This window comes from Nyctereutes procyonoides, unplaced genomic scaffold (assembly GCF_905146905.1).
Source record: "Nyctereutes procyonoides isolate TBG_1078 unplaced genomic scaffold, NYPRO_anot_genome, whole genome shotgun sequence".
NCBI lineage: Eukaryota > Metazoa > Chordata > Mammalia > Carnivora > Canidae > Nyctereutes > Nyctereutes procyonoides.
The window spans coordinates 34,819,964-34,833,265 of NW_026575126.1; the positions used below are offsets into that span (position 1 = coordinate 34,819,964).

Below are 13,302 nucleotides of genomic sequence, written 5' to 3' on the forward strand. Positions count from 1 at the left end.
GAGAGTGAGCAAGAGAGAATGCTCACAGCAGAAGGTAAGGGGCAGAGGGAAAGGGAGAAGTAGACCCACCACTGAGCAGAGAGCCTGACATGGGGCACAGGGATCAATCCCAGGACCCTGAGATCCTGATGTGAGCCGAAGGTAGATGCTTAACCCACTGAGCCATCCAGGTGCCCCTGCACTCTTAGTTTTACTGAGTCAAACAGTCAGTATAGTATTTGCTGTACTTTAAATACCTTTTTAAGAAATGTAATAATGTAATGTTACTATATAAGATTATGGGTTTTAAATTTTTTTTTTTCTATTTGTATTAGTCTCAACAAAGTAAACCATTAAGAAAGGATAGGTCTACAGAAGAAACTTTTCAACTCTCTCGATGGACACCTTTTATCAAAGATATTTTGGAGGTAAAATTCATTAAATTTTACTTATACCCTAAGTGCCTGTGTAGAATATTCTTTTTCCTTTTTTATGTTTTATCTGTCAGTCTGAGCATATCTGTTGGTCAGAAATTTCTGCTGTACTGGGAGGGTTCACAAAAGAAGGCTGTATCTGGGGTCAGGGGTGGAAAGGAAATGTGAAGATTCTCTAAAGATCTCAAACTTACAAACTGCCTCAAAATAAATAAAAGTAAGCATACATACTGCCTTACTGGAAAAAAAAACCATATATAGTTATATGTAGCAGAAGGTTAAATAATTTATTTGAATGAAAGTTCTACAAAATAACGTTTGCATACAACCAGTTAGACTCTGGTATTCTTGGAAAAGTATTTGAGTTATTAAACTAAATTGTAAATTATAGTTTGCTGTTCCGTCCAACAGATGGCTTATGCCTTTAGTACTGTTTGCTTTTAGAAACTAATATTCAATTATGGGAAATTAGAAAATGAACTAATAAAAGTTGTATTATGAGCAATAAAATCATGACATTGATTGTGCAGTTATAATATAGTTTCATTTATTCCAATTTTCCTTTGACTTAAACCTGTTTCAACTTTGCTTTGGGAACTAAATGTGTATAATTTATGACTATAATTTTCCTGTTTTGTTTGGCTGATTTTGTCATTCACACATTCTTAACCATAGGTGAAAAGTTTAAAGAATTTAGACTTTGTTTTCTACAACATAACCTACCCAACATAACCTACCCATAACAAGGATCTAGCTAAGTAGTTTTTCTTGGCTGGTACATTTAAAATAAGAATTGACTTCCTGAATCCTGTAACAAGTATTTGCAGGTTAATTTAAAAAGTTTAGTTTTGGCTCAGTGGCATTCTAAGACCTTCAGGATTTCTCCTGAAACTTGATTTCTTTGCTTCTTATAGTTTTAATGAAATATTCTTGGATTACTGAATACCTTTTGCTCATTCTTTATGCCCATGTACTAATAATACCTTTTATATTACTGTGCTGTAATGTAGTGGTCTCCAGATTGTTATAATCATGCATAACTTAACCATAAAAATTGTGAACATAAGCTTATAGTATATGACTATTTATAAACTATGTATTACTGTGCTGGTGAGAAACATAATCTATATACCTAGCAAATCCTATATCATAAACCCTAAAAAATTTTTTTTAACAAAAGGAAAAGTTCTCTCATCCCTTTGGATTGTTTTGATTACCCTTAGGTCAGGGATGCACATCCTATTTTAGAGCCACTGCAATGAAGGACAAGTCCTGGGCTCTCCAGTAGCCTAAGAGGTATGTCAGGACTAGGATGTTATTTAGCACTCTAGAGATAAATGTTTTGATAAGGTCTCTTATCAAAGGACTAGGATGTTATTTAGCACTCTAGAGGTAAATGTTTTGATAAGGTCTCTGCAATCCTTATACCAGTATTGGAGACCCTCCACGTGAAGAAATATAAACATTCAGTAAATATTGGTTTAATAAGTAAGTAAAGGATTGCATTAGTTTTTGAAGCAAGTAAGATTTGTAAGTTTCAGAGAGAAAGCTAACCTTATTTCATTAAATATTTACATACCTTTAGGTCCCTGACTTGTAAACACAAGTTTTGAGTTTTATGTAAAATGCACAAATAAAAAATCCTGGAACTTACATTTTTTTGTTGGTGTTAATTCTTTTCTTCCGTAGGATGCCATTGATAATAGATTAGATTCAAAAGAATGGCCATATTGTTCCCAGTGTCCAGCAGTATGGAATGGCTCAGGAGCTGTAAGGTAAAACCGATCAATGAAAGCCGGTGAAACTGTCGATATGATATTGCAGACTAATAATTGAAATGGTACAGAAGTAACTCTCAATATTCGCAGCTTTCCTGGAGGCATAGTCACTTAAGAGACAGGTTTTCTTTAACTTCAACCTGTTTTAAGTGATTCCAGGTAAACAGTATGAAAATGTACTGTATCATAAAAAAAAAAAAAAAGGTTTCCTACCTTATACTGGAGTGTCAACTCCCAGTCCCACCCTACTTTACATAATACCAATCCGTTGTCTCTTTTGTTCATTAAATGGGTAAACACCCAAGTTTCTTTGTTTGCTAAGATTAGACTAACACTCCACTAGGCAGACAAGCCTCAACTTAGTTTACCACTCCAGTGTTTAGCTTCCTCTTTACTGCTAGCCTTTGGAGATTTCTCTTATTTGTTTACTTTCAGCTGTGCTTTTAAAAAGGAGTTCACTCTTATTTTAACCAAAGCTTCTAGGTGCTTCCTAGAGTGAGATTTTCAGGATCTAGGGATTTTATTATTATTATTATTTATCTATCAGAATGTAAAACACCAGCACAACACCTTATACATGTATGCGAAACAAATTACTTGTTTTATTTTGTTTGATTATATTTATAATCCCATTGTCCTAAAATTGCTATTCAGAAATTTAAAAAATATTAGGATCACATAATTGTTTTGGGCATTATTATCTCCTTTTTTCTCTTTTCTTTCTTCCTGTCTTTCTTTTTTTTTTTTTTTTTTGCTTTTTCTTTTGAAAATGTTTTTTAAAATTTATTTTAGAGTGTGTGTGTGCGCGTGCGCCCGCACATCCACGCACAAGAGTGGGGCAAAGGGAAAGAATCTCAAGCAGACCTCCCCACTGAGCATGAGCAACACAGGGCTTGATCTCAAAACCCTGAGATCATGACCTGAGCCAAAATCAAGAGTTGGACACTCAACTAACTCAGTCACCCAGGCACTTTTTGAAATAGTCTTTTTTTTATAAAAATGTTTTTCTTTAAGCTTTTGTTTTTTATTCATGAGAGACACAGAGAGAGAGAGGCAGAGACACACAGGCAGAGGGAGAAGCAGGCTCCATGCAGGGAGCCTGATGTGGGAATTGATCCTGGGACTTGGGGTCACGCCCTGAGCCAAAGGCAGATGCTCAGCTGCTGAGCCACCCAGGTGTCCCTGTTTTATGAATTTAATTATTTCAGATTCCACATAGAAGTGAGATCATGCAGTAGTTGTCTTTTTGAGCCCAACATAATTTTACTTAGCATAATGTCTTGCAGGTTCATCCATGTAGTTAAAGTTGGCAGGATTTCATTCTTTTTTTAAAGTTTTTGTTTTATTTTAATTTTTTTTAAAGATTTTATTTATTTATTTGAGAGTGAGAAAGTGAGCACAAGCAGGGAGGTGGGGAGGGAGAAAGGGAAGGGGAGAAAGAAGGCCAAGCATGGAGCCTGACATGAGTGAGGTTCAATCCTAGGACCCTGAGATCATGATCTGAGCTGAGGGCAGATGCTTACCTGGTTCATTGAGCCACCAGGTGCCCCTTTCCTTCTTTTTTTTTTTTTTAAAGCTGAATAATATTCCACTGCATATATGTATGTATATATATATATATATACACACACACACACACACACTACATTTTCTTAATCTATTTCTCCATCAACAGATATTTAAGTGTTCTGTGTCTTGGCTATTACAAATAATGCTACAGTAAACACAGAAGTGCAGATATGTCCTTGATAAACTCCTACCATCATACCTTACTGAGTTCAGCATGGGATTTCCCTGTACCACATCAGCTCCAGATCTGTACCTGTGCTTCCCTCCCTGTGCCTATAAAATAGAGCTGACACTCTGATTTGTTTCATATGAAGAAATAATATATCTGAGAAGTCTATGACTTCCTAAAGTTTAAAAAAATGAAGGGAGTGGCACTGAAACAAGAGGATTTTAAAGACTTCAGAAAGTCATAGATTTTGGGACGCCTGGGTGGCTCAGTGGTTGAGCACGCCTGCCTTTGGCCCAGGGTGTGATCCTAGACTCCCGGGACAGAGTTCCCCATTGGGCTCCCTGCATGAAGCCTACCTCTTTCTGCCTATGTCTCTGCCTCTCTCTCTGTGTGTGTCTCATGAATAAATAAATACAATCTTAAAAAAAGAAAGAAAGAAAGTCATATATTTTCGGGTGTCTGGGTGACTCAGTTAAGCATCTGACTCTTGGTTTCAGCTTGGGTGATCTCAGGGTCCTGGGATCGAGCCCCATGTCAGGCTCTGTGCTCAGCGTGGAGTCTGCTTGAGTTTCTTTCTCCTCCCTCTGCTCCTTTCCCCTGCACTTGCTCACTCACTCTCTCTCTCTCAAATAAATCTTAAAAAAAAAAAAAAGTCCTAGACTTTTCAGGTATATAGTGTCAGCTCTATTTTATTTGTAAAAATGCTGAACTAGGTTATGAGCGATTTGTCCAAACTCTCTGTTAGATCAAAATTAAACTTAAAATGGGGCTGTCCTACCTAACCTGTCTTGGTTCTCCATTCATACCATTGTTAAGTCATTTCCATAAAATAAGTGTAATTGTTGTCAAATTTGAGTTTGGCTTTTTAAGAACTCTGCAAGCGCTATGGCTTTGGAAATATTTTTAACGTGTGGGTATTTATTTTTTAGTGCTCGCCAGAAACCTAGAACTAATTATTTAGAGGACCGAAAAAATGGGTCAAAGCTGATTATTTTTGTAATTGGAGGAATTACATACTCTGAAATGCGTTGTGCTTATGAAGTTTCTCAGGCCCATAAATCCTGTGAGGTTATTATTGGTAAGACATTTTCCTTTTTTCAGTTTTGTTTTAAACAATGCAAACCGTTATGTTCTAAGTTACATAGAGGACTAAATTGTTGAATACAGAAAAACTTACTAATGATAGTGTTTTATCTAATGTGCCACAGTTCTTTCCTGATTGACCTTTTTGATAATTTGATTTTTAAATATTCTATTTTCAGAGGAATAAGCTTCAAAATATTATATTACTTAGATATTATTAAATATGTCTTTTAAAATACTATGTTCTCTACTTGCCCTTAATATTAAATAAGTTTTAAGACATAAATACATTTCTACTACAGAAATACTTTTGAATGTTTTGTGCGTGTGGACTTGACATTGGGAAGTCCTGAATGGAATTTAGGTGTTTTGTTTTTAAGATTTTATTTACTTATTTGACAGAGAGCACACTCACGGGGAGAGGGAGAAATAAGCAGGTTCCCCTCTGAGCAGGAGTCAGACCTTTCCAGGGATTGATCCCTTTGCCTGTCCCCCTCCTCCTGCTCCCTCACTCGCTCGCTCTCTGAAATAAATCGTAAAAAAAAAATTTTTTTTTTTCAGTCAAAGCCACTGATACAGAAGCTCTCCTCATGCAACAGTTGTGTACCAGGTCTAAATCTACAGCTCTGCTTAATGATCCTGTGATTGAACAGTGACTATTCTGTTCTGCCACAAGGATACAATAACCTCCAGTTTGATCTTCAGCATATCAATGCATAGCACAAAGTAGACAAAGTACTAGGAGTGGTTTACTGAGCATGCTGTTCAATGAAGGGGAAGGACTGAAATATTGAGGTATAGGCAGATTTCAGGAATGTGTCCTATAGAAATTTTGTTAAATTGCCCCCAAGCTATGACACTTTGCAAATTTAAGGAAGAGGGCAATATAATTAGTCAAGAAGAATATGTAACTGCTGGACTCTGAAAATGTATCTTCTATCCTACCAGGTTCTACGCATATTTTAACACCCAGGAAACTTTTGGATGATATAAAGATGCTGAATAAACCCAAGGATAAAGTCTCCTTTACTAAGGATGAATAATGATTTTCATTTCTTTTGGAGATTCTTACTAACATGTTCAACTAAAATCAAGACAAAGTTGTTATGTCATTTAAACAATGTAAATATTTTATGGAATAATGATTTTTCAAATATATTTCATAAGGGACTTTATGATTACATATCATAAATTTGCCATTTTTAATTTAAATAGTGTTGCTGCTTTGTAGATGATGAGAAGAAATGTTAAAATGCTTTCTAAGAGGAAATTTTTCACTTTTGCAACTGAATATATTAGAATTATGGGTAATTTTTCACAACTACCTATGTACATACTAATTACTTACCAGATTACGTCAAGTATAGTTTTTTGGGAAGAATGATTTTAAATGAAAAGGTTGTAAAAGTAAAACTGTATGATAGAATGATTTTCTATAAATAGTTTTTTTCATTTGAAATTCATTTATGTGTAAATTAATTGTCATTAATAGAATAATTTCACAGTGTATACTGTCTACCCAAATACTTCTAAAGAACACAATTTTATATAATTTCAAAATCATATATGTTTAAAGTAGAAGACCAAAAATAAGTGTGATATTCTAAGAGAAAGTAAATGTATAGTTACAAAAATTTATCTTTTGGGGGGCAAGGGAAGAAGGAGAAGTTGGGAAGTTTAAAAGTTCTAAATCAGAAAGTTACAAAAAAGAATGAATGCGCCATAATCTTCCCACCATGATAGATCCTGTTGACTTTTTATAAAAATAATGTAATATTTGTATAAGGTTGGATAATATAAAGATACGTATACACATGTGTTAAGCAAAGGGTGTGTCTTTATTTCAAATCTCTCTTTACCCGACCTCATAGTGGCCTCATAGTTTAATATACTACTCATCTTCAGAGTTTTGCTCTTACATATAACGCAGCATTGTTAGGGTACATACCTTTGCAAACACAAATACTTTTTTTTAAAAAAAGAGTCTTTATTTATTGATGAGAGACACACAGAGAGAGAGGCAGAGAAATAGGCAGAGAGAGAAGCAGTCTCCATCCACACAGGGAGCCTGATATGGGACTCGATCCCAGGTCTCCAGGATCACACCTTGGGCCAAAGGCAGGCGCTTTCTGAGCCACCCAGGTGTCCCCTATTTTTTTTTTTTTTAAGATTTTTATTCATTTATTTGAAAGAGAGCACAGTTGGGCAGAGGCAGAGGGAGAGAAAGAAACAGACTCCCTGCTGAGCACGGAACTTGGATCGGTACCTGAGCTGAAGGCAAACGCTTAACCAACTGAGCCACCGAGGTGCCCAGGTGCCCCCTACACAAATACTTTTATGATATAAATTTCTAGCAATGGTATAGCTGGCCAAAGTATTTGTGCATTTAAAATGTAGTTGACTTTTGAACGTGTATGGGTGCTGACCCTTGCCTCCAAACCATGCAGTTGAAAATCTGTTGAAAAACTGTTTACTCCTCAGAAACTTTACTAGTAGCCTACTGTTGACCAGAAGCCTACCAAAAACATAAGTGGTCGATAAACACAAATTTTGTACTTTATGTATTATATACTGTATTCTTACAATAAAGGAAAATGTTAACATCATAAGAAAATACATTTACAATACTCTATCCATAAAATCTATGTTTAGGTGGACCTGTGCAAACTTGTGTAACTTGTGTTGTCCAAGAATCAACTGTGCTGATATTACCATTTTAAATTTTCCTGTAGGTAAACCTATCACTTTTCCTTTTTGATTTCTGAATTATATGTTAAACCTAGATGGGATCCCTGGGTGGCGCCGCGGTTTGGCACCTGCCTTTGGGCCAGGGCACGATCCTGGAGACCCAGGATCGAATCCCACGTCGGGCTCCCGGTGCATGGAGCCTGCTTCTCCCAATGCCTATGTCTCTGCCTCTCTCTCTCTCTCTCTCTCTCTCTCTCTCTTTCTGTGACTATCATAAATAAATAAAAATTTAAAAAATAAAATTAAATTAAATTAAAAAAAAACCTAGAAATACCTTTTACAACTAAGATTATAAATTCACTCATTGTTTCTTCTAGAACATTTCCATAGGTTTCATTTTATTTTTACAGGCAATTCTTTCATCAATCTAGAATTGACTTTAATGTGAGAATCTATGCTAGGTATTGTCTCTTAGCACTTGGCACTATGTCTCATGCCTCCTCATCTCATACCACAGGGGATGAAAGGCTAAAAATGCAGTTTTGCAGACTTAAAGATAAGCAGGGTTCCGTACAGTTTAGGTTCTGCCAATGATTTGCATTTCGTCAAGAGTTAGAAGGTGGAGATTATGTACCATGACTGTACTAGTGGGACAAGCAAGCTTCTGCCACCAACAGCACTGGCTTCCTGTTCCCTGGATCACAGAAGATGATAGAACCTTGAGTCTAAAAGTATGTTGGCCCCCAGTTTCTGCCCCTTCAGCTTTTTCTTTGATTTTCCAAAAAATTTATTTATTTATTTATTTATTTATTTATTTATTTATTTATTTATTTATTTGAGAGAGCACAAGCAAGCAGGGAGATGGTGGTGGAGGAGAGAGCAAGGGAGAAGCAGGCACCCCCTGAATGCAGAGCTCAACACAGCTCAGTCCCAAGACCCCAAAATCATGACCTCAGCAGAAGGCAGACAGACGTTTAACCGACTGAGCCATCCAGGCGCCTCTTTCCTCTGATTTTTAAGGATCTGTATTCTATTCTTTGAAATGCCTTGTGGAATTTCTGTTCTATGTGAACCCTGACACAAGCAGTATGTAACAGGAATCCAGCTTTCTTCCTAAACAGTCTGATATTGTACAATGTATTGGGTAATCTCTCCTCATTGAGTCTGAAATACTATCTTTATCATACACTAAATTTATATTTGTATTTTGGTCTGTTTCTGAATTCTCTTTTATTGACTTATAGTTCATAATGTTGTTTTTCCCTGTTTTAATTAGTGCTCTATTTTATTTTTATTTTTTTTAAAATGAGAGAGAGAGAGAGAGGAGCAGGCTCCATGCAGGGAGCCTGATGCGGGACTCGATCCTAGGTCTTCAGGATCAGGCCCTGGGCTGAAGGCAGGCACTAAACTGCTGAGCTACCCGGGCTGCCCTGTGCTATATTTTATTAAAAAAATTTTTTTAAACTCCATGCCACACGTGGGGTTTGAACTCATGACCCTGAGATCAAGAGTGGCATGCTTTATTGACTAAGCCAGCCAGACACCCCTAATTTGTGCTATATTTTAATGTATGACAGATACAATTTCTACTCCACCCACATCTAAATCACTGTTATTTTTCAGAGATTTTCTAGCTATTACATTTTTCTTTTTTTTTTTTTAATTTTTATTTATTTATGATAGTCACAGAGAGAGAGAGAGAGAGGCAGAGACGCAGGCAGAGGGAGAAGCAGGCTCCATGCACCGGAAGCCCGATGTGGGATTCGATCCCGGGTCTCCAGGATCGCGCCCTGGGCCAAAGGCAGGCGCCAAACCGCTTCGCCACCCAGGGATCCCTATTACATTTTTCTAAATAAACTTCAGTATCATTTTGTTAATACCAAAAGTTATTTTGGATTTTCATTAGGTTGCAGTAAATTTATAGGTTAATTTAAGAAGAAATGACAGCTCTAGAATATTGAAACTTGAAATTCAGGAATATGGAATGTCTTTATTTACCTAAATCTTTATGACCTTCAAAACCTTTATTTTCAGGATGCCTGGGTGGCTCAGCGGTTGAGCGTCTTTGGCTCAGGGCATGATCCCGGGGTTCCAGGATCGAGTCCTGCATCGGGCTCCCTGCATGGAGCCTGCTTCTCCCTCTGCCTGTGTCTCTGCCTCTGTCTCTCTCTGTGTGTGTCTCTCATGAATAAATAAATAACATTTTTTTTTTAATTTTTTTTTTAATTTTTATTTCTTTATGATAGTCACAGAGAGGCAGAGACACAGGCAGAGGGAGAAGCAGGCTCCATGCACCGGGAGCCCGATGTGGGATTCGATCCCGGGTCTCCAGGATCGCGCCCTGGGCCAAAGGCAGGCGCTAAACCGCCGCGCCACCCAGGGATCCCTAAATAAATAAAATCTTTTAAAAAAAAAACTTTATTTTTCTTTATATAGGTACTGTAGTTGCCATAATACCTTTATATTATGGTTCCATGTATATTAGATTTTTTATATTTTCAAACATCTTTTATATAGGAACAATATTGGTTTGATATGTTAATTTCATAACTTGGCTATTTTATTAGTGATAGCAAAATAATAATATGGAAGTGCTTACTTAGAGCTTTATACATGCCAGGCGCTGTTTCAAAGTGCTTATATTACCTCATTTAATCTTCTCATTTAATCCTGTGAGAATAGGCACTATTATTATCATCTCCATTTGAAAGCTGAGAAAACTGGAGCACATGATGTAATGTCACCTGGGCGTGCATGTTGGTACACAGCTCTCTTCGTGCATGGAACATGGGAACGGTTCACTGCCAGTGAAAGGGTTAGTTTTTGGTGTCTGTGTTTTATCTGAGGCCCTTGTATACCTTGGTTACTGTCTGTCCAGAGTTAATACATGTGGAACAGAGACTTACACTGATCCAGTGCCCTGGGACAGATGGAACCAAGAGTGTGATGACAGCAAACACTGGCCCAATCATTCAGTCACTTAACACCTCAGTGATTACTTTGTCCTGTCAGTGATGTGAGATCCTTTGAGGCCTCCAATTTATGTATATTTTAGGCTTAAAATTGGGGAGACCCTGTTTCCTAAATTTACTGAATTCAAAGACATAGGTTGTCATCTCACATAAATTCCTCGTATAAACTGATCCCACCTCCAGAATTAGCAGTTACCGATTCTGATAAGACCCTGAAAAAGATACTTTGCTCTTAAAACTAACTGAAACCATTTATTCGCTATCTCAGAAGCCCACATTTGCTTCCTGTTAAAATGTGCTTCATTTGTAAAGTATAGTGGATTCACATTGTTCCACCATATTCACAAAAAAGTAAGGAAATTACCGGCTGTTGGCGAAGACACAAAAAAAATTCTTGCATGTGAGCTCCAAAGGCCCAGATCTTGACAGTTTATTTTTTAAGATGTGATGCGTCCCTAACTCAGTTCTCTAGGTATTTGTAACCCTTTGTGAAGGCTGTCAAATTGCATGCAAGCAGGTTTCTTTTAGAATCAAAGGAGCAAAAAAGTTTTCATCCCACAGTAAAATTTCTACTACCAAAGCAACGTTTTGAGTATTAAATATAAACATATTCAAATTCAGTAGGAATTAGGTCTATTTTAAATCCCTAGCCATAAGTTTACAGTTGAAAGGAGTGATAAGAAGAGGACTTTTCACTTGTATAATCTAATAGTTAAAAGTGCACCGCTAGAATTTCTTTATTGAAGAGTTAAAAACATCCCCCCCTCCCTCGTCCTGCTTCTTGCTCCTGGCAGCTTCAAGCCACCAGGGCACAGCCACACATTGGAAATAAACATAAAGAGGCCTCTGAACAGTGGAAACTGCCTGGTGTTGGCTTCCCACATGGCTGCCCTCGCAATGGTGAGCCCTTGACTCTCGAAATACAATTATGTTCAGTTAATGAGCTTGTTTTTCTGGTCTGTTCCTGCAGCAGAATTAGAAGACAGATCTGTCAGAATTTGCACAAAGAAGGGAGGAGACGCCCAAGGCTACATAATTGGTAAATATAAAATTACCTTTGTAAATCAGAGCCTGGCACTTTTTTTTAAAAAGATGAGCGAGAGAGCGCCAGCGAGCGAGCGAGTACAAACGGGGTGGGAGAGAGCAGCAGACTCCCTGCTGAGCAGAGGCCCACACAGGGCTCAGGATCAGGACCCTGGGCCCTTGACCTGAGCTGACGGGGGTCACTTCCCACTGAGCCACCCAGGCGCCCCAAGGCCTAGCACTCCCAGAACTTCTTAAGGACATGGCTCTGTTTCTGGTTCTTGGATTAAACACGTTGCAGTGATTGTTCATAATGACCCTCAGTCATCAAGGAAGTGTAAAATTACATTTAGAATATAGTTTAATAAAGCAGAGATGGGCTATATTTTTAAATACATGATTACAATAGTTAAGTTTCTACAAAGGTTAATTGAGGCTTTAGGAACATTCATTTATGGTGGTCCATGGATTTGCTCTAGGTGTCCCTGAACTTTTAAGAATTGTGTGCAAAATTGTGTGTGCGTATATCCCTTTTCCTTGAAGAGTGGAGCATAAAGGAGGGAGACTCCATACCTTTCATCAGATTCTCAAAGACGGTTGAGCCCAAAAATGGTTAAGAACTAATGAATCGTATGAGAGCCCTTCAAGGCAGAGAAGTGTAATTTTAAACTTGGAGACAGGATAGTGATGCTTGGCACACAAAACCAGGTTATCAAGTTGTGATTAAATTTAGGTAAGTGATGACTAGAAACCTCTTAGCATATACACAGTTTAAGCTCCCTTCTATTCCTCTTAAAATGCTACTTCCAGGGATCCCTGGGTGGCACAGCGGTTTGGCGCCTGCCTTTGGCCCAGGGCACAATCCTGGAGACCTGCGATCGAATCCCACGTCGGGCTCCCGGTGCATGGAACCTGCTTCTCCTTCTGCCTATATTTCTGCCTCTCTCTCTCTCTCTCTCTCTCTCTCTCTCTCTCTCTCTGACAATCATAAATAAATAAAAATTTAAAATAAAATAAAATAAAATGCTACTTCCAGTCTTCGCTCTCATCCTTAGAGTACCCCAGCTTAAAGTACCATTAGCCACAAAATCAGACGTATCTTGAGGCTGGCCTCTGCTTTATCTCTTGTAAGGTACCCTAAACCAATTTCCAAGTCCCAAAGTTAAAAATAGTCCATTCTCCAGCCAGATGGACAAATAGCAACTGCCTTGGCCACAAAAAATCTTCAAAGTGGGAATAGATTCAATTCTCCCTACACAGAGCAAAGCTCTGGGGGTTGGGAAACCCTTTGTTGACTGTTTGGAGTGAATAGAGGCCTCAGGAAGCAGAGAAAGAGCCAATAATGTGCTGCTCTGTCATTCGAGAGGTTATAAATCAGTCTTGAAGCAAATAAAAATCTTGTCCTGGCATTCTACACGAAATACTATAAATTTAGTTAATCCCTGGTACATAGTTTTAGTGAATTGTCTTCACTTTTGTCCCAAATTCATTAATCTAGGACTAACACTTTTGCATCTGACTTCAAGAGATCTTCACGTAATTTATAACATAAACATATTGGAAGAATTCTCATACCGTACAGAAAGTGAGTGAAGAGTATAGAGTCT

General features: G+C 37.7%; 1 protein-coding gene across 3 annotated transcripts in view; it reads left to right on the plus strand.

Moving 5' to 3' along the window:
• STXBP3 (syntaxin binding protein 3) overlaps nucleotides 1-6,840 on the plus strand; it is a 50,202-nt gene extending 43,362 nt beyond the window's left edge. For all 3 annotated transcript variants that reach the window (XM_055339629.1, XM_055339627.1, XM_055339628.1), the window contains 4 exons: nucleotides 315-407; nucleotides 2,103-2,188; nucleotides 4,859-5,007; nucleotides 5,961-6,840. In XM_055339629.1, the coding sequence (XP_055195604.1) occupies nucleotides 315-407; nucleotides 2,103-2,188; nucleotides 4,859-5,007; nucleotides 5,961-6,055 (423 nt within the window). In that variant the 3' untranslated portion in view covers nucleotides 6,056-6,840. The remainder of the gene's footprint in view (nucleotides 1-314; nucleotides 408-2,102; nucleotides 2,189-4,858; nucleotides 5,008-5,960) is intronic.
• Nucleotides 6,841-13,302: the final 6,462 nt, after the last annotated feature.